At 37.5% G+C, this 22897-nt stretch overlaps 1 protein-coding gene across 1 annotated transcript in view; it reads right to left on the bottom strand.

Moving 5' to 3' along the window:
* ME2 (malic enzyme 2) overlaps nt 1-22897 on the bottom strand; it is a 51089-nt gene that overhangs the window by 24273 nt on the left and 3919 nt on the right. Inside the window, exons 2-6 of the mRNA XM_059707323.1 lie at nt 11980-12099; nt 6150-6283; nt 3945-4094; nt 1455-1530; nt 168-329 (exon numbers count right to left, since the gene is read on the bottom strand). Of these exons, the coding sequence (XP_059563306.1) occupies nt 168-329; nt 1455-1530; nt 3945-4094; nt 6150-6283; nt 11980-12087 (630 nt within the window). The 5' untranslated portion in view covers nt 12088-12099. The remainder of the gene's footprint in view (nt 1-167; nt 330-1454; nt 1531-3944; nt 4095-6149; nt 6284-11979; nt 12100-22897) is intronic.

Here is a 22897-nt window from a genome sequence, read left to right as displayed (position 1 = left end):
AATAGGCTAATTTACTATTATTTGCATAGATATTAAAAGTGGAGTTTGAGACAAAGACTAACATCTAATCACAAAATTTTCCTTCTTATATTATCTTCAAAAGAGGAATGAAATAAAAAATATCTAATATGGAAGGAGGGTCAGAGGGGGAAAATGGTTTTACTCACTGGGTTATCAGTTCCTACATCAATGCACACAGGCAGGCACTTGTCAGGCCGTATCCCTGCACAAGCTGTATACAAGCAAAGTTTTCCTACTGGAATTCCCATTCCATAGACGCCCAGATCGCCAAGACCCAGAATTCTCTCGCCATCAGTCACCACAACAGCCTTAATTACAAAAAAAGAATAATAATAATTAATTAGAAATGGTAAAAAAAAGAAAGGGACATTATAGAAAAGCATTTAAAAAAAATTTCTTGATATTTGTACACTCACTTTAAAAAATAAAATTGCTTCTTGACTATCTTCCAAAGTAAACCAACCAAGCATATTTAAAATTCTAGTATTTCTAGAATGTAGACGTCAAAAAGAGAACTAACTAGATTTGACTTCCTATCTTTAGGAACATAATGCTTCTGACTGGAGGATTAACCAAATGCCTCACAAAGACTAAACAGGGAAAGAGAATAAACTTCTGGTAAAGAGATTAACCATAACAGAAAAATTAGAGTTTAGAAATAAGAAACATGCTACTCCAACAAAATAATCTAGGCCAAACAAGAAAAACCTTAGCAATGATGAAAGAGAAAAAGATCTAGAGTAAAAACTATACCTACCTACAAGATTTTAAGATAATATAGTGAATTTAATGATCTGACCAAATTTTCTTTAGATCATTAGAACTAATGATTATTCATCAAAGGTTATTTTGGTGAAGAAAAGGTACTAAAGGCAAGTAAGATTATTGCATGTAGTAAATACTAAAACCTAACAGAAGATCTAAGTCATTAGATTTTATTATTTTATGAAAGGCAGCCAGGCATTTGCTAAATTTGAAACTTTAAGAGTTTTATATTTGCGTAAGGATCTAAATCTACCTTAGATTTAGAAGAAAAAAGGCATAATGAATCCTCTCCATTACTCACCAAATAAAAGTTTTATGTTATTTTAATAATATGGTATTATTACTTGGTTAATATTAAATAAAATAGGAAACATTAATACTAATTGAAATAGAAAAGAAATAAAGAGAAGGCAGGATACACCAGTGGTATCGATAGTGAGCAAGCTCACTTTGTGTACTAGTTTCAAATTCTTTCCCAAAGTCTAAGTCTATACCAGTTACCCATTTTGTAGCTATTACTATCATGATCTCCTCAGAGCACTAAATCTGCATGTATATATAAGTGCAAAATAAATCAGAGCAACAATGAAAAACTGTTCTTGGAAATTTAGAGGTAAGTTACAAGGAAAGAAATAACATGGGGAAAAGGAAGGTTGTGCTATTAGTACCTTAACATGATTTTCTGGCCAGTTATCCACAATTGATCTAACATGACCTCTGTCTGAGATTGAAATAAATAATCCCCTGCAACAGAACAAAAACACCTTTGCATTTCACAACAGTTTTTTGTTTTTTTCTAAGTCTTTGTTCATAACTGGAATATTTAGGTATTTTAATAAAACATCAAGACACAGTATAATTTCCAAGCAGAATTAGCTAAATCACACTGGTTTATTTTCAAACATTTTCAACTACATCTTCAAACATCTTCAAACTGTAATTACATTGCTCACATAGTAGTTGCCACAAAGATTATTATTAAATGATGTGATCATTTTACCCAAGAAGAAATGCATCCACATATCATTTTCAAATAAACCCAATATACCTCCAGTAAAAAGCAATTTAAAAATAAACCACCAATTCAGAAGAGCATAATATACTACTGCTAAAACTCACTGAGCTGAAAAAATTGAAATGTGAAGAACAGGAAGGAAGAGAAGAAAAGTACGGTAGTTTCATATAAAAGACATTACCTTGAGGCATTAGGAAAAAGTGAAATTATTTTAAACACACAGTATACTGCTATCCAACTGAGATAATGAATCCAGACTTCAAAAAAGGAAGAGGGGAGGGAAGGGGCGAAGAGGAGGGGAAGGGAAGGAAGGAAACCCAAACCAAAACACAGGTTCTAGAAAATAGGGCAGGCAGAGATGAGGTCCAACAGGTATCAAGTGCCCTTAAACCAGTGGTTCTCAACCTTCTGGCCCTTTAAATACAGTTTCTCATGTTGTGACCCAACCATAACATTATTTTCGTTGCTACTTCCTAACTGTAATGTTGCTACTGTTGTGAATCGTCATGTAAATATCTGATATGCAGGATGGTCTTAGGCGACCCCTGTCAAAGGGTCTTTCGACCACCAAAGAGGTCGCGACCCACAGGTTGAGAACCGCTGCCTTAAACTGATTCTTATAACTAACTTTCTCATTGGTATCTTAACTTTGGCTTTACTATCCTAGCTCAAATCAGTTTAGTTCAAGTGTTTCTCAACCATGACTGCATGATAGAATCATTTGATGAGCTTTTTAAAAATGCCCCCATGAATTCTGATTTAACTGGCTTGGAGTTTAGATCAGATTTACTGACCATCCTTTATGTAAAAAGCAAACAAAAAACCACTGCAGCAGTACACCACATAAATGACACAGTATCTGCCCTCATCCAGAAGCCACGCTCCTTATGTTTCACATCAGCTCTCATCTCTGGTGCACATAAGAATCACACCAGGAGCTTTTATGAAACACCGACACTTGGGTCCAACTCTAGACTAAATGAATCAGGATCTCCACAAGGGGAGCCCAAGAATCAGTATTTTTTATGTTTCCCTTTGTTCTTTAATCTGGATTGAGAACCACTGTTCTACATGAAAAAGAAACTATAAAAGAGCTGAAAAGCTGGGTAATATCACAGAAATGTTTCATGTTTCAGACCCACTAACTGAAGGCAGCACACAGAACAGGGTTCTCAGAGTCTTCCAGTGATACCTGACCACCACCACCCATGGCGCTCATTAAATTCACACTTCCAGACCTTTCTCTTTGTCTTCAGACTCTTGGGAATTAAAAGGAGAAGAGTTGGCAGGGATTAACATTTCAAGTGAGTCCCACAGGTGTGTCATGCACATTTAATGCTGAAAGCCCCTAGACTAGATGAGGGGAGATTGAAGAGAAATGCTATCACATTTTGTTTGGATTTCTACATTTGTGTCAATATGCAAGTAAGACATGGGAAACATACAAGGATTGAGGAAAATAATAGAAGAACAAGACAAGAAAACTCAAATGAAGTAAAAATAGCATTTATATAATGCTTAGAAGTTTACAAACAACTGGCAGTCACACCAGTTTCCTCATCTGACCTTCTCAGCAGCTCTTTGGCAGGTACTGGTATCACTATTTTATGATGAGAAAACAGATTCAGAGGGATAAGGTCACTTATTCAAAGACCTGAGTCAAGACCCATTCCAGTCTTTTTCCACTTAAAATAACCGAAGTGCTGGAACTATGTGAAATTAAAACTTTATAAACATCCATAAAAACAACAAATGACAAAAATGAATGCTGACAAAAAAATGAGAATCAATCTTTTAATTTGGCCAGATTGTCAAAAACATTAATGATAATTCTGGAGAATCTGCTACCATGAAAAAAAAAAGAGAGTACCTTTTCTTTTGGTATGAAAATGCACAGTCCCTCTAACGATAATAATTTAAAGAAAGTTAAGAAAGAATGATACTATTTCTACAAAAATGAAAGAAACGAATGTGTTGGGTTTTTACTAATCCCTTTTTGTCCAAATTAAGCTTTTGTGAGGTGAGAAATGTGGTTGAGATAAGACTGCAACAAATAAAACAGAAATGTAATAAGTGTCACAGAGTGATATTTCTCCTACATAATAATAATTTTCAAATATATATTTTTTAAAATAAGCCTTACTTAGGTCTTCTAAAGATGTGTCCATATTGGGAGCAGGCAAGACCAACTGTTGGTGTATATACAATTGGCAACAGATTTTCGATATCATCTTGCAGTATTCTATAAAACAACTTTTCATTTCTTTCTTGTATTCCCATTATATAGATGTATCTGAAATTAAGCACAGTAAATAATATCTACATCAGCCAGTAATACATTCCAAGTTTTGTCCTCTGAAAGGTAAATGTAGCCATCCAAAATAGAGGGCCAATTCCCTCCCAGAAAGCAAATCCCTAAATTATCATTATTTAACACCCAGGAGTAAAAATCAACAAAAATTAAATAGGCTTAAGCTCCAAAAATGATTAAATAGGCGTAAGCTCCTAAAATAGTTATCAAGACTTCTAACTACTTCTCACCCTTATCTTCATAATGAATTTACTTCAGTTCCTCAATGCATCACAACTCTTACCTTGGAGTTGCTACTTACGGGGAACCCTTTGCCTGGAAAACCCTATACTCATGCTCTCCGAAAGCAGCTCAGGGTGGAAGGCTCTCTCGGTTCCTGTTCTGCCTCTTCCCAATCCCCATGACACATATAGTCACATTAGGTTTCCTGTTTTTAGGTCCCAAAACAACCTACTTCTCTTCTGTAACTCACTCCACTTTCTGTCTCCCCTCCAGCCTATATGAGATAATGAGTTAGGGACTATCACCTTATAAACTTCCACAATTCCAGGAACTAGCAAAGTATGTAGAATATAACTGATGTGCTAATTTTCAGGGAATAAATAGGGAGGGCAGATTCCATTTAGAAGAGGAAAAATTGCCCTAACCGGTTTGGCTCAGTGGATAGAGCAACGGCCTGCAGACTCAAGGGTCCCAGGTTCGATTCTGGTCAAGGGCATGTATCTTGGTTGCGGGCACATCCCCAGCGGGGAGTGTGCAGGAGGCAGCTGATCGATGTTTCTCTCTCATCAATGTTTCTAACTCTCTATCCCTCTCCCTTACTCTCTGTAAAAAAATCAATAAAATATATTTTAAAAAATAAGAAAAATAAACATGCTCTCTCTCTCTCTCTCTCTTGAGCAAGCCCATGCCTTTCCCCACCCTCTTCTTTCCCCAGGGCAAGCTCTCTCTCTTTGGAGCACACCCACCCCTCTCCTCTTCTTCCCCCAGGTATATTCTCTCTGCCTTTCCTTTTCCTAAGCTCCAAGGGCCCATTTTTTTGTTTCTGTAAATCCTTTCTGAGCCCACGCAGCCCAGCTGGCTCACCTTTTTTTTTTTTTTTAACCTCTGTGACTTTCTAAATAAATTTTCTCTTATAATTTGAGTTTCTTGCAGACAAGGCAAAGAAAAAAAAAAGAAGAGGAGTAATATTTTCTATATAGTTACCATGGGCAGAAATAATACCAATAGGTAGATATTAAAGGGAAGGAGATTTCTTCTCAACACAGGGAAGAAAACAAATAATTGGGCTATAATGACTGAATAGCTTTATGAAATAAAAGGCAGAAATATTGCCCGTCTGGCATGGTTCAGACATAAACACAACTATCTACTGATGAGCTCCTAGAAGGGTTGTGCATTATTGTAGAGGACATATATTTCGTTTGCCTCAGCCAGGTTCAGTTACTCCTCTTTTCTACTCCCTAAAGTGTCCTGGATTGAATATTACCAACTTTATATCCTCAGTGGCCAGTATAGTGGCACACACAAAGTAGATGGCCAATAAAAGTTATTGAACAGACTGGATGAAAATTAGATGATAGCTTTGCTTCTAATATTCCATTCGAACTTGAAATGCTCTGTTATTTTGAGCATAAAAAACTGATTTCTGCTACTTTTTTTTAAAGGATATTTCGGGGTTATTTATTTTTTATTAAATTTATTGGGGTGACATTGGTTAACATGAACATATAGGTTTCAGGTGTGGGTTTCTATGTTACAAGATTTGTATATTGCACCGTGTGCCCACCACCCCAAATAAAATCTTCTCCTGCCACCATATATTAGGACCCCCTTCTCCCTAAATTTTACAATAGGGAAAACAAGTGAAGCATTCACTGCAATGAAAAATACATGATCATTATAAAAATAACAGGAATGGACTACAACACAAACTTCATTATAAGACTGTATGTTTCTCATGCCATAATAACCACAATATTCCCAATTTTTTTGGTCATAACATCAATAAAAACTAAACATCTAAGCAATTCTTACTTTTCCAAAGGGCAATTTAATTTTTTCACATTTCTATGGAATCTTAAGGCTTGAATATCTTGTGTCTCTATTTTGGGAGGTAGAAGTCCTTGAAGACCAAGCATTTGTCGTTCTCGTAATGTAAATGCCATTCCCTAAAAAAAAGGAGTAAAAAAATATTAAAAATTATTACTTATTGGGGTAGCAGTAGTGATGTCCCAGAATATATAATTTAAACATATTTATATATTTTAAAATAAGTGAGATATTTTTGCCCAGATTGTCAAAAATGTGTAAGATTGGTCATATCTAGTATTGGAGATGGTGTGATAAAACAGATACTCTCACATACATGCTGGAAATGTAAACTCATTTAGGCTTTTGGGAAGAAAATGATAAAGTAATTTTACCATTTTAAATACACATACTCTACAATAATGCAATTCTACTTCTGGACAGCCATCCTAGATAAATATTCATACATAAAGAGGCATATACAAAGAGATTTGTTCTAGCACTATTTCAAGCTCTCTTGTCTATTACAAACTAAAACACCATCAATTATGGAACAGTTAGGGAACCCATGGTATTTCGATATCATGAAATACCATCACACTTAAATGTATATCTCTGTGTGTCATAGAAAGATCTCCCAACATGCAGTGAAGAGGGAAAAAAAAAAGGCAAGTTGCACATCAAAACACACTTACTGTAAACTATAATGTTTAGAAAACCCCCATAAAGTACATACACACAGATGCATCATACATTAGAAATGAAATCAACAAAATATGGTTTGAAAGAACATAAAACAAGCTGGTAAGATAGGCTACCCCAACTAGAAAGGAGTGAGGCTGAGTAGAAGGAGGAAGGAAGAAATGATACTTAAGAAAAAATTAACCCATGTTCTAAGAAAATCTTTTGCAATTTCTGGTATTCAGGTATGGGTTAAACTCCTTGAATCAAAGTGATGCTAGTGAAAACGCCAGACTAAGGACTTCCAAAAATCATTTCCTCCATAAAAAGCAATAAGAACATTGGCCAGCTGATCAGAATAAACTTTTTCAGAATTCTAGAAATAAACCAAAGACTTTAACAATAGGGAGCATTTATTCAAGAAAAACTGCTGAATTTCATCAAGAATAGCAAGCTTTGTGCCTTTTAACTTGCCTCATTCACTCTCTCCTCACCAACGCCACAGCAGCCTTGAAAATAGCAATCACCGTCTGGCCAATGTGGCTCAGTGGTTGAGCACCGACCCAGGAACCAAGAGGTCACCAGTTGGACTCCCAATCAGGGCTCATGCCCCGGTTGCAGGCTCCATCCCCAGTAGGGGGTGTGCAGGAGGCAGCCGATCAATGATGTTTCTCATCGATGTTTCTATCTCTCTCCCTTCCCCTCTCTCTAAAAATCAATAAAAACATATATATTTTTAAAAGAAATAATCTTTAAAAAAAGAAAATAGCAATCACTGTGTAATAATCACTTTGAAAACCAGAGCATGACAGCCACTGGAGAGGGTGGAAGGGGTTAGAGATTCTTCTAAAACTCCAGGGCTCTGTCATTCTTCGACCTGTCGGGTGGTTCCCTGGAAGAACCCTTTTGCAAGACTGTCTTTATGTGACCTGATTTGGAGCTCACCCAGAGTGAATAGCCTTTTCCTCAGAAGAGCTTGTTAAAAACAATAAGAGGCAATTATATAACATGGCAACTCCCTACCTTGGGGAGTAACAAATGAAGCAAACAACAGACTAACCAAAAAGTGGAAAAGGAAAAGTTGAGGAACTAATGTCTATGGAGGAGCTTTGAAAACCTTGGACTTATTCCTGAGAATCTAGAAGTCATGTGCATGAACTGTTTTCATACTCAGGAAAGACTTGAGAAGGCTCTAAACTCCACCTCTGGCTAACCTTGAGGCTCTGCATACACAGAAAGTGAGGGCTGAGACATAGTTGTAAACTACTTGGCTAAGTACTAAAGCCAATGTCCCAACATGTTACACAGAGCCACTTGGCAAATAATGGAAGACTTATTGGGAATGTCAGTAAAGAGACAAAAAATATAAAAAAGGAACTAAACAGAAATTCTGGAGTTGAAAGTACAATAACTGAAATTTAAAAATTTACTAGAGGGCCCGGCCGGTATGGCTCAGTGGTTGAGCATCGACCTCTGAACCAGGTGGTCATGGTTAGATTCCCAGTTAGGGCACATGCCCAGGTTGGGGCTCGATCCCCAGTAGGGAGCACACAGGAGGCAGCTGATCAATGATTCTCTCTCATATTGATTGGTTTTTATCTCTCTCTTCCTCTCCCTTCCTCTCTGAAATCAATAAAAAATATATTTTTTAATTCACTAGAGGGGCTAGATTCTAACAGATGAAAGAATCAACAAATTTTAAGACAGATCTGAGATTATCCAGTCTGAGAAAAAACACACACAATGATTAAATATGAACAGAGCCTCAGAGACCTGTGGGATACTATCAAGAGCACCAACATTTGAAAAACACGAGTCCCAGAAAGCCAGGGGAGAAAAAGAATATCTAAGAAATAATGGGCTAAAAACTTTTCAAATCTGATCAGAAACATTAACCCACACATCCAAGGATGCAACATCTCCAATGAGAATAAAATTCAGAGATCTACACCTAGACACATCAAACTGTCAAAAGACAAACACAAAAGGAGAAAATTGAAAGCAGAAAAGACTCAATAGGCAAACAGGGAATTCTTAGGAAGAGAAACAGCTAGTTTCTTTTTTTTTCTTTATTAAGGTGTTACATATGTGTCCTTACCCCCAAGTGCCCACCCCCCCCTACTCATGCCCTCACCCCACTGGTGTCTGTGTCCATTGGTTATGCTTATATGCATGCATACAAGCTAGTTTCTTACCAGAAATCATGACAGCCATAAGGCAGTGGGCTGACATGTTCAAAGTGCTGGAAAATGGCTTGTAAAACTGCAAACTACAGTTTTAAAAGCAATTTTAAGAGGACCATGGCAAAATAAAAAAAGATGATATATTAGCATGGTAAAATATGATTTTCCTTTTTTTATCTGTCATAACACTATTTGTGTAAATAGTATGAATCACAAGAAATATTTAGTTTTTCTCAGAGAACTAGCTTGGGAAATTAAAAACAAACAAAAACCCTCAAAACTGAGAACCATAAAACCAGAGCTCCAGAAACAAATTAAGAAGTGAAAACTTCCCACAGGAAAAGATGAAGAGCTCAATTTCAAAAAATAATAGGAAGGTCAGTCAAATGAGCACGGGGAGAGAAGGAGAAATCCAACCTTACACTTGTACAGCCCTTTAAATGTTTCAAAATGCTATTATTACTACATTATTTAGGTAAGAAAACTGAAACTTAGGTTTAAATGACTTTCCTAAGTTTCTTGGCTAGTAAATGGCAGAGCTCAAATTAGCATCTAGTCTGCACCATAATGATGTCCAATCCTTTAAAGTAGAAGGACTTCTAAAAAATATTAAAAATTTCATATTCAAATTCATACAAACAGAAAATAAGTAGTGGTTGCCAGAGCTAAGGAGGGAAGGGGGAGTGGGGGAGAGACTGCTTAATGTGTACTGGGTTTCCATTTCGGTAGTAAAAAGTTTTGGAAATTGATAGTGGTAACATATGCACAATACTGAATGTACTTAATGTTACTGAATTGCATATTTTTACATCATGTTCAATTTACCATAATAAAAAAGTTTTACAGAACTAATAACAGGTATACCTTAAGTAGAGAGTGATTGCAGATATACATTTGGTGGAGGGGGCAAAAAGGGGAGAAAACAGGGGACATCAGTAATACTCTCAACAACAAAATAATAATAAAAAGGATTAAGAATTCAGTATTGCTTTTAATTACTAGCTTCTTAATCACAGCAGCAACATACTCTTAAAACAGTACTTATAAACATTTAAAAAGTCATTTAGTCTACAAGGTTTGACGCACGAACCTGCCTTCTTTACGTGGTAAGTCCCCAAGGAGTTCATGACCCTCAAAATGGGAATCACTAGTCTATGTTCCTCCTTAAATCTACAACCACAACAAAAAACTCTTCCTGATGCTTAAGAGATTTCCAGAAGTGGTTCTTCAATGAGGTAACCGTATAGATCAGGGGTGGGCAAACTTTTTGACTCGAGGGCCACAATGGGTTCTTAAACTGGACCGGAGGGCCGGGACAAAAGCATGGATGGAGTGTTTGTGTGAACTAATATAAATTCAAAGTAAACATCATTACATAAAAGGGTACGGTCTTTTTTCTCAATAGTTTTATTCATTTCAAATGGGCCGGATACGGCCCGCGGGCCGTAGTTTGCCCACGGCTGGTATAGATGCTATTCCACCACAGAGATTTCAGAAGGCCAGAGTATTAGAATTTCTTTTCTTTATAGAGGTACTGTAATGCATTTAGACTATCTTCCTCCTTAAAATTCATTCCCTGCAACATACTTTATAAATTTCTTAAAACCCCCACAAAGTAGGTTTATATAGTTTCTATAATAAAAGAAAACCAACATATTTATCAAATGTTTACTATGCCCATGGAGTTATAAAAGATACGAAGAAATTTTGAATGGTCCCTGCTCAAGAAGAACCTGGAATATAGTTAAAAAATACAAAGTCATGAAAATGTTAATACTATCAATTATTTCAACAGCAGCTTATGACATGAAAAGAAGCACAAAGCCAACATCCAGATGACGTGCCACAGAAGAGGAAGACAGACACTGCTACAGGGTTTAGAGAAGGGAGCAGTTATCCCAGGCTACGGGGAGTGCAAAGGCTCTACAGAGCGGGATTCTCAATGAGTTGCATCTTGAAGAGCAAGTAAGATGTGTGGAGAGGCGGCAGAAAGAAAGGGTTAGAATATGCCTCATTAAGCTTCATTTACTTCACTAACTGCTTGCTCAATTTTTATGCTAGCCAGGTACCAAAAACGCAGAGATAAAGTGCTCTGTGTGACCCTTAGTCAAATTTCCCTTTGTAGGCCCCAAACCCCTCAAAATATATCATACTATCCAATTATTGTCCCCGTACCCCATAAGAGAAAACATATGGGACTGGCAAATTTCTTACTGTTGTTTTAAAATAAACCACACCTTAATACGAATGCACCATTCTCAAAAGGTAAATTTCATATATTGCAATAAACCTATGTATCCTTTTGCAAGCTTCCTGTAAAAAAAATCTCATTCCAGAATTATTTACTTACTATTTCATTTACTTACAATTGTTCCTGAAATTTGGAGAGGGGATGCCCCCTGAACCCAGCATGGATAAGGAATAAAGTCACAACTAGATCTCAATATTGCCATAATCTCTGCCCCAAGAATGTAAAGAGAGTGAGAGGTCTCTGTTTTTGAAGCAAGAGTGTGATTAATGGGCACAATCACTTGCTTGTAATGATTTGTGTGCAAAAAGCTGTGCGAAGGTGGGGCAGATGCTACATAAAAATTTCATTTTACAATTCTGACCCCATCTTACAAGGGCCCAACTGATTGGTCCAGGATGAGTGCTTGATCTAAACTGGGTAAATCTAAATATCCCACATCAAAAGTCCTGGTCAGACTGCTATTCTGTGGGTTTTTCTGAGCTAGGACTAGGAAATAGTCAGTCTTTCCTGGTGGTAGAAGTTGTGAGTTGAGAGATATAAAGCAGCCATGATTCTTGCCATATGGAGAAACGTGAAAAGTTCATGCAGAAAAAGCGAATATCTCCGAATAGTTTTATTGTAAAGCTACAAAACAGAAAAGTTTCACTTATCCGTCTAAAATATATAAATCAAACTGTCATTGGGACAAGAGAAAAGGTACGTCACTAGTCGTGTTACTAACCTTGTTTGTTCTTGGGTTCAACATGAGGGGCTTGCCTTTCTCTTTTGTGTGTACACGCCGGCATGCCAGAGAACAAGGAGTGGCAACTACTCTTAACCGGGACAACATCTTTTCTTTCACCTGCGAAACACAAAGCAAATACAGTCAGACTTCAGTTCTCAGACATCTCCCATCTCAAATAATTCAGTTCTCGACCAATTTGTTCATGGAAACAATGTCTCAGTTGTCAAACAAAACTTCGGTTCTCAACTTAATAACCTGTAATAACCTTTAGTATTCCTGCTGATAAGTCATGCATCACGCAGGTGACAAAGGAGATAATTTAAGAATATGAATCAGTTTACTGCTAAATCTTGCGTTGTTAGCATCTCAGGGAATTGTGCTGTGAATATTTTCTAATGGGGAAAATGATTCGGTTTTCAAACAAATTGCTTCTCAAGCAGCATCTGGAACGAATTAAGTTTGAGAACTGAGGTTCCACTATACACCATGGCTGAGATGCCGGGGTCCAACCCCAGCGGGTCCAGGGGTCCCCAAAGGTGTGGACGGAGTCGGCGAAGAAGGAATGACACGGAGACAGCGTTCAGTTGATCAGCAGCCTAGCCAGGATCTCCAGCCAGGATCTCCAGCCAAGTTCTGGTCTCGATCTCCAGAGAGGTTCTGCTTTGGATCTCCAGGGAAGTTCTGTAGCCATGTTCCCTCGATAGGTTCTCCAGCCAGGTTCTGTCCAGGTTCTCCAGTCAGGTTCAGTGTCCAGGTTCCAGTCAGGTTCTCCTGCCAATCTCTGTAGTCAGGTTCAGTCCAGGATCCCTTGCCATGTTCTCCCGCTAGGCTCTGTCTCTAGGCTCCGAGGCCAGTCCCTCTCCAGGATCCTCCGGCATGCTCTCTCCAGCGAAGTTCTTCTGTCTCTAGGCTCCGTGTAGGCTCTGTCTTCTTGATTCTGTTCTAAGTTCTGCGTGTTTCTGTCTTGTTACAACTGTATTTATACCAGTTGATTCAATCCTATCAATCTCTATTACAAAGGTTAGGGAGTTTCTTAACTCCATTCCAGGGAGAAAAGATTATGTAGTTTAAGCATGATTGTTCGTAGTTAAAGGGATTAATTACCCGCCTGGCACTTAGTTGAGGGGTTTTATTCCCTCCCTAACTTCAGGGGAAAATCCCTACCTGGGGATTCAACCTTTCTCGGAGAGGTGACTTTGGTTAAAACACAGCGCCAAGAAGGTGAGCAACCATATTAAGAACTGTATGCCATATATGCCAGGTCCCTTGAAACAGCAAGGATGGACCGGCTCCCGGCACTGAGAGACATATTATAGAACTGCATGTACATCAGTTTTCAAAAACAGAGTTAGAAAGCTTAACTTTATACGTGTGAAAAATATTTTTCAAAATACATTTATGTTTCTATAGACTGTAATGGTTGCAAAAGAGTAACATTACAGTAAGCCAAGACTTACTTTTCCTGACAATACTCTTAAATCCTTGGATAATCATCATTGCTACTCTTAGGTATCTATTATAGTGTGCTAAACATTTGCCCGTCTTCTAATCCACACAAGTGTGGCAAGGTATGTATCTCCCACTTATGAGAGAAAGGAATTGAGAGGTTAAGAAACAAGGTAGCACTGGCCAGGTGGCTCAGTGAGTTGGAGCATCATCTGTATACAAAATGGTTGTTAGATTCCTGGTCAGAGCACATACCTAGGTTGTGGGTTTGATCCTCAGTTGGGGCACGTACAGGAGGTAACCAATTGAGGTTTCTTTCTCTCTCTCCCCGCCCCCTCTCTCTCTCTTTGAGTCTCATCAATAAAAATACATCCTCAGGTGAGAATTAAAAATAAACTTTTTTTAAAAAAGGAAAGAAACAAGGTCACATCTAGTAAACAGTGAAGTGAGTTCCATGTGGGAGTTTAGCTTGAAGGTAAAAAGTAAATAATAGGAAAACCTGGACTACACATATTCAGGGGAAGAGAAGCGATCCAGATTCTTACCTCGACTTAGAATTTTAACCTACTGTAGTTAATGTTTAAATGTAATGAACTAAATTTTTTGTTCTTAGAAAAACTGTTATTTAATATTAAAAATTCATTCAAATTGGATTGTTGTCTTTTCACATCCATCCCAAACATGGGAATTTTTCAAAGTGCAAAATTGTACATAATACATTAAACTTTAAATATTTAATGATGGGAATATAATAGATTCTTCTGCATATCAATTCTGCCACCAAAAATCATTTTGTAATTCCTATTTATTATTTTAATTATTAGAAATCACTGCAATTATCATGCAGTATGTTTTTTAATGGAATTTCTATTTGCTGAGAAATCTGTGGTCTGTATATGGGAGCACAGCAAAACCACTTACACACTGGGATTTTTTAAAGTTAATTTTTAGGTGAAATTCACATAACATAAAAATAACCATTTTGAAGTGAACGATTCAAAGGGATCTAGAAAATCTATAATGTTGTACAACCACCACTTCTATCTAGTTCCAAAACATTTTCATCATCCCAGAAGGAAACACATAGTCATTTACGCAGTTTTCCTCCCTCCTCCAGTGCCTGCAACACCAATCTGCTTTCTGTCTTCATGGACTTAACTATTCTGCATACTTCACATAAATGTGGTACCTAAATAAGGCCACAAAAACAAGAAATCATAAGCACATCAAGAATAACAAGAAACGGGGATGGGGGTGTGGTTTAAGGGTACAAACTTGCAACAAGTAGCAAGTAAGTCATAGAGATCTAGCACAGAGTATAGTGAATATAGACAATAATATTGTAGTACCATCGTCAAACTTGCTAAGAGACTACAACTTAATTATGCCAACCACCAAAATGAAATGATAATTATGCAGTGACAGAGGAGCTAATTATTGCTACAATGGCAATCATATTATATGTAAGTGTATTAAATTAACATGTACACCTTAAATTTACAGTGTTATATGTCAAATATATTTCATGAGCCATAACTGCTTTTCTTAAAAAAATGTTAATGTCATGAAGGACATGTTAAAAAAACACAAAAATTCAACTGAGTAAAATTGAAGACTCTAATTGACTTTATTAAATGATTCACCAATCAGGCAGCGTCCCACCCAGCAAACAGAAAAGATCTCTGAGGAGCTGTGGGAAGCACAAAGTTTCTAACGGCTAGAAGGGGGTGGGACAAGCAAGCCACCTTCCTTTGGGGAAAGGGCAGGGGGTCTATCATGCAAATCACCTCAGTAGTGCTAATCAGGAAATGCCATATTGACTGGTTAAAGGTCAGGAACCTGGGAGAGGTGGAATCTACAATAAAATCTTGATTTACTGTTCTGGGGACAAGTGACTCTATTTTGTGTCTGTCTGTTTGTTTATTTATTTATTTAAACAATTTCACCCATTTTGCTCAGAGTCTCAGCCTGAGAGATGTGGTTAAAACTTAAGGCATTTGCACACTCTCAGCGACCACTATTCTGTAGTTCTCACAACTTTTACTGATCCTCTGTGTGATTTTTCTTCTTCTTCTGATTCTCTTTGGTATTCGCAGATCATGACTTCAGGTTCATTTTTGTTTTTTGTTTTTTTGTTTCTGTTTTATTCTTCAATGGATTCCCATTAGTCAGATTTATTCCAATGGATACAGATCAAGATCTTGAACAAGGACCACAAAAACCTTTTGTGACCTAGCTCTGACCTACCTCTCTAGCCTTATATGGTAACATAATTTGATGCCATATTGTCATTGTTTCAGTTCCTTTACTTAATCTTCAAACCAGCCAAAGGCCTTTTCACGTCTTTTATTTGCAGGGAACACCCCTTAACCCTCTCCTCTTCCTCTCCACCCACCTAATCTTTAAATCTTGCTTCTGCTTTCACTTCTCCAGGACACCTTACCTAACCTCCTACTTCAAATTTTCATAGAAAACTATTTTATTATAAATAATTATACTTTTTATATTTTTGTATCATTACTTAATATCTGGCTTTAAAATTAGACTACACTTCATAAAGATAGGAATTTGTCTACTTTTGTTTTTCAGTACATCCCTTGCTTTTCTTTTTTTTCAGGTTCATTTTTAAGTTGGTTATTCTCTTCATTTCTTTTCTGATGTTCCAGGCTTAGGAAGATCATCTGCTTGGTGGTGAGCCACTGAGAACATGCACTTAAAGCCTCTGAGAGACTACAGTGTGCTAGGATGATTACTATGATTACTGGGGGCAGGATAATTCCACTGTCTGGAGTGCACTTGGGAGCCAGTCATAGCCAGATCTTTGAGGAGAGAAGTCAGGATCCAGTCCAGTTTACAGTATATGACAAAACCTCAGAGACAGTCAATAGGACTAGAAACTAGTATCTACAAAGGTACTAACATTATTTTTTCTCTACAATTCTTTTTTTTTTAAACCAAAGATAATCATAGTAAAACTAATTTGTTTGCATTAAACTTGTTTTCACTCATTAATATAAGTGCAGAAAAAATAGTGACTGATCATATCATCTCTTTCTAACACTGCTTTCTGGACCCTTTCATGAGGAATCTCAGACTAAACTCTCAAAGCCAATGACTGGCCATCAGATTGGACCTGCAATACCATTTCAGTCAAAGCCTTGGTAATACAGCTATTCTTTCGGACTTCAAGTAAATGTTGATGTTCAGAGCTAGTTTTCTTGAATTTTTTGGTGACTTGAGACTTTTTAAAAAGTGTTATTGTTGAAAGTATTACAGGAGGCAACCAATGGATGATCTCTCTTACATCAATGTTTCTCTTTCCCCCCACCCCCCATTCATTCTTTCTCTCTCTCTCTCATAAATAAATAAATAAATAAATAAATAAATAAATAAATAAATAAATAAAATATCCTCGGGTGAGGTTAAAAAAATACTAAGAATAATAAGGGAAAGTAGAATACATGTTTTCAGTTATAGAACGTAAATATGGAAATGCATATATAGGGAATCACGAGGAAAGCTGTAGGTATGTGAAAATAAATCTTTTTTTTTTTAAAGCCTTGACCAGCCAGGGTTGATTTCAGAGAGGAAGGAAGAGGGAGAGAGAGATAGAAACATCCATGATGAGAGAGAATCATGGATCGACTGCCTCCTGCAAGTCCCCCATTGTGGGAAGGGATTGAGCCCACAACCCAGGCATGTGCCCTTGACCTGAATCGAACCTGGGACCTTTCAGTTCACAGGCCGATGCTCTATCCACTGAGCCAAACCAGCTAGGGCTGTGAAAAGAAATCTTGAGAAAGAAAATTTTGTGTATGATCAAGCTGGAATGTATTATAAGCTTTAATATCAACTGTGTACTTACATAAAATTAAAACTCAATGTTATTTCATCTGCTAAAAAGACAGTCTTCCTGTACAACTAGTATGTTATTGCTCTCTATCATCAGATCTTTGATTGCTTAGGTAAACCAAGTCTTAATATTAAAAAAAGCAAAATTTGCCCTAGCTGGTTTGGCTCAGTGGATAGATTGGCTCATGGACTAAACTAAAGGGTCCTGGGTTCCATTCCAGTCAAGGGCATGTTCCTTGATTGTGGGCTCGATCCCCAGTAGAGGGCGTGCAGGAGGCAGCCGATTGATGATTCTCTCTCATTACTGATGTTTCTCTTTCTCTCTCTCTCAATAAAAATATATTTTTTAAAAAAGCAAAATTTTGCTAACAACTACTTAACTTTCTGTATTGTCTGTAGTCTTTGCCATCATGATAATTAAGTATTATTTCACAGTAACCTATGATCCTACTTGACCAAATGTTTTAAAACTTGTATGTTTAACAAATTCAAAACTTAAAGTCTTTTTCTTAACCAGAACAAACTTTTTCAGAAGGATCCCTGTGCCATTTCAAATAAGATCTATCTGTCTCCCTCTCCCCACTCTCTCCCCCTGTCCTTCTTCCCTCCCTCCCTGTTTTTTACTCAGGGGAAATTATTGTTATTAAAATAAATGTTATGTTCTAGAAATTATACAAAATGTCTAAAAATCCAAAATTTCCTGATACAACTTTTTCATTTATAATTCTAGCTGGTATCTTATATGGTGTATTGCAGAGAAAAGCAAATTGTTTTGTCAATTCAGATCATACTTTCAAACTGGGTGAGGACTGTAGAACACTAAGGAAAAACTGGATTCATAAAACTGCTAACAAAAAGATCAAGATCAATAAGAACATGGGACTGAATGAACTTAAGGATAATTAAAATATCCATGACTTTATTTGAAATTATTACTTTTTTTTAAAATCTTTGTTTTCCAGATATAAATAAATTTTTTTCTCCTAAACTACCTAAGACATACAGTAATTTAGTAAATTATATTTTACTAGAGGCCCAGTGCACGAATTCATGCACCTATGGGGTCCCTTGGCCTGGCCTGCGGGATCAGGCCGAAACTGGCTCTCCGATATCCCCCCAGGGGTCCTGGATTGCGAGAGGGCACAGGCCAGGCCGAGGGACCCCACCAGTGCATGATAGGGGCCGGAGAGGGATGCAGGAGGTTGGCCAGCTGGGGAGGGACTGTGGGAAGGCTCCAGGGTGTGTCCAGCCTGTCTCACTCAGTCCCAATCAGCCGGACCCCAGCAGCAAGCTAACCTACCGGTCAGAGAGTGCCCCCTGGTGGTCAGTGCACATCATAGCGAGTAGTTGAACAGCCTTAGCATATCATTAGCATATTACGCTTTGATTGGTTGAACAGACGACTGGATGACTGGACACTTAGCATAGTAGGCTTTTACTATATAGGATAAGCAGAATTGAAACATTTTTCTTTTCCTCCCTACCTGATCCCTCCAATATTGGGAAATTCTTCGTAAATGTGTATTCCCACTGTCATAGTTCAATACATAAGCTCATAAGCTCATTAAGAATCTGTTCTCCTTGCAACAGGACACAACTGGAAACAATGGATATATTACCAAGGCTCATGGTATTTTTTTTTAGAAAAACATGAATACTTCCAGACATGATTAGATAGCCTTAAGGAACAAAGACTGACTTAGGGAAGCCTAATTGGGAAAAACCGGTCTAGTACCTTATTTACAGAATTCACAAAAGCCTTACCACATCAACTTTTGCAATCAGCATTCTCTGCTTTTGATATCCATTTAACTGAAGGAAATGAAATTAAACACGATATTTTACAACTGGAAAAGGCACCTTCATAGGACTCTACCAGCAAGATGGAAAGGACCACATTAGGTGCTCTCCTAACTACTCTGTGTGAGGCCAGGTCTACAGGGGTTGACTCTTGGATTCACATTTCCCATGGAAAGAAAGCCCTTGCAGCCCAACCAGTTGGTTGAGCACACCCTACACACTCCAAAGGCTGCTGGTTCAATTCCCAGTCAGGGCACATACCTGGGTTACAGTGGGGTTCAATCCCGGTCAGAGTAACGTATGGAAGGCAACCGATCAATGTTTCTCTCTCCCTTCCTCTAAGTATGTCCTTGGGTGAGGATTAAAAACAAACAAAAGAAAGCCCTTGTACCTAATTGGACTGTTGAACCAACAGAAGATTTGAAATTAAAAATTACTAGGAAGTGAAGGAGACAGTATCTGTTGTGGCAGCTAACCCAAAATTCTGGATCTATACCTTCATTTTCCCTTACTTTAGTTCCTCTCTATCTTACAAATAATACGAAAGGCAAAGCATACTAGTATACGATAATAGTTATTATTTCCTTTTTTCCCTTATACTTCTGCCTGCAAAGATAACTCAACATTGGGCATTACCTTTAAACCTAGTTAACAAGTAAAAACATGCAGAGGTGGTAAACATTGTCAAGGGTGTTCAATGGCTGGCAGTGTCAACCCCAGGAAGGGTGCCAGACTGGGAAGAAAATTTTTTCTTTAGGCAAGCATTACAATAAATGAGTACATAATTAGAAACTTTATCACAAACCTTAGGGGAAATTGCTGGAGCTACCACCAAAGTAAAAACCAACTAGAAATATCATTAAATTTTCTTACAACAACTTGTGTTAGATAACAGAATTGCTCTTGACCATATCCCAGCTGAACAAGGTGGGGTTTGCTTTGTTGTTAATACCTCTTAGAGTACTTGGATAAACATCTGATGAAATACAGATGGAACTAGATAAAATCCGGCACAAGTCAAATGATAAATACAGAACCTCATGATCTTTTGATATCCTTAGCTGGCTGCCTTTAGGTATTGCCTCCTGGCCTAACATTTCATTTTTCATTATAGGAATTTTTTTTGTTATAAAACTTTGTTTTGTATAGCTTGATGCACCACTCAGATAATGGTTTGCTCAACGTTTTGAGATGATCACTAAGACCTATGAGACATTATATGAGAAACCTCAAGAAATGATAGATATTTGGCCTGAAAGGAACATGACAGTAAAGCCTTCAGTTCTGGTGCTCTGACTGCGCAGATGTGGCCCCAGGCTCCTAAGAAAACCACCTTCCCTCCTATGTAGAACATGACATACTAGGAATGAGCCTTCCGGCAATGAGGGACCAACAATGCTTTTAATAACTAATCAGTGTTGCTTTCCAATGACTGATCAATGATGCTTTCAAGGAAAGAACTGATCAAAAGGGGAAAATGTGAAAAATATAAATGGAACCACTTTAAAAATGGAGTCAGTGCTGCCACCCCAGAGGAACTGCCTTGCATGTCTTACTCCTCAAACCATCAGTGTTAAAACTGGGCAAAATAACCTTTAGACTGAGCCTAAAGCAGCACTGTATCCCAAACAACTGTTTGTAAAGATAACAAGAGCAAACTTTATGAGCAATGGACTGAAAATTAAAGACATTCTTTAGGATTAGCGTCACTATGTTAGCTTACCTGCATCAACAGAAAGTCCTTCCTTCTTTATGTAATCGTTGCCCTTCCCTTTCTCACAAATACTCCTTGCCTTCACCTCCTAATTGGAACACTATCTTGGTTTCTACCTGAATCAGTGCTTCCTAAATAACTAGTCTTTTGGATCTCAAATAAATGTTTGTTGCCTTTCACTTTGGCCTTTTGTTTTTAGGTTAACAGTTATACCCTTTTATAATAAACTGGTAAACATAAGTAAAGTGTATCCCTGAGTTCTGTGAGCCATTTTAGCAAATTATCCAATCTGAGGAGGGGGTTGTGGGAAGTCCTGGTTTATAAGTGGCTGGTCAGAAGTATAGATCACAACCTGGGACTTGGGAATGGCATCTGCAGTGCGGGCAATCTTTTGGGACTGAGCCCTTAACCTGTACAATGTGAGGCTATCTCCAGACAGACAGTGTCAGAATGCAGTTAAATTGTAGCACACCCTGTCAGTGTCTGCTGAGAACTGGAGAATTGCTGGATGTGGGGAAAACAAATCTGGTGGCCAGAAGAATTGCATTTGTGAATAGGGAGAAGCAGTTTTTTCTTTAAGTAGTTAAGATCAACATTCTGATATATGAAATCTTCTATTTTCAGCTCTACTTAAAAATTTGCTTGTATCAAATACTGAATTTAGCCTGTATGATAAAGATAACACTACCTGTCAAATCTACCTCATAATTGTGATGATCAAATGAAAGATATGCAAAAAAATATTATAAAGACATAAAGAGTAATGTTATATCACTTAAATTATTATTTTATTACTAAGTTATAGACAGTAAAATATAAAAGTATAGTTGATGCTTGAACAATGCACCTAAACCCGCAATGGATTTACATCTGTGTATAAGTGGACCCACATAGTTCAAACCTACGTTGTTCAAGGGTCAACTGTATTTCTGACTCATGGTTGAGAACCTGTTTATGTGGAGGGCCAACTTGAGTTATACGTGGATATTGACTGTGTGGCTAGTCAGCTCCCTTAACCCTCAAGTTATTCAAGGATCATCTATAAGTTTAATAGTGCCTTTAGAACAAGCAGGCATAAAAATAAATAAATAACTTAAGGAAAAAAACCTGCCAAAATTCGATCCAAGGGCCGAAAGACAGACAGACAGGTGGGCTTAGGACCAGCTGGAGACAAGATAAAATGGGAGAGAGGGGAATCACACCTAACTCTTATGTTATATAGATACTAGTGGCCCGGTGCACGAATTTGTGCACATTGAAAGGAAATTAATTAGAAGAAATATTTTAATATCGCTATTCACCCTTTCTCTATAATAGAAGTGTCAACCAAATTCACGATAGACAATGACAGATGGAAACACATGTGTGCGATTGGCACCAGCGAGAGCTTTATATGTCCTGTGCATGCGCGAGTCAACTTAGCCTTCTATAGATATAGAATAAATTTGCTTAACTAGACCTGCTTTCTGATGTAGCTAACTTTTTCTAGCCCAGCGAAGCACTCCAACTTCTCTTTCAGGTAATTATCAACAACACAGCAGTAAATATCAACACGAAGCAGATTATTATTGTAGATCATGCAGGGAGAACAAAGGGTAAAATATTTAGCTGCGGCAGTGTTTGACTATATTCTGTGCAGTGAGAAAACCTGAAGTCATTTTCATGGTCCACCATTTCTTACTTCTTTTCAGTCGGGTCAAGTTTCTAAGCTTTCTAAATCTCCATTTTCTGGCTAATGAAAACAGAATTCCATCGAGTCTCTTACCTACCTACTCCAAGACTTCAGTGAGGATCAAATGAGATGAGGCACAGGAAAACGCTTCACAGCCATTTGGTTAAAGTGTAAAATGTTTGCACCTGGCTATAAAGTAAGTCGTGTTCCTGGGCTGAAGAAACTGCAAGAAGGCTAGTCTCTCTAGGGAGAGGAAGCTGGGTGTTGCTCTGTGATGTCATTACCCAGACAGACACTTAGCATATTAGCCTTTTATATATATAGAAAGATGATGGAAAGAGAACTGTAAAAATGAGTGAAGTAAAAATGAAACCAAAACAGGTGGAACTTCTCATTCTGAATAAATATGTAAAATCAAGCTGCTTACTTGA

This window comes from Myotis daubentonii, chromosome 8 (assembly GCF_963259705.1).
Source record: "Myotis daubentonii chromosome 8, mMyoDau2.1, whole genome shotgun sequence".
Classification (NCBI taxonomy): domain Eukaryota; kingdom Metazoa; phylum Chordata; class Mammalia; order Chiroptera; family Vespertilionidae; genus Myotis; species Myotis daubentonii.
This window is presented reverse-complemented; position numbering and strand designations above follow the sequence as displayed.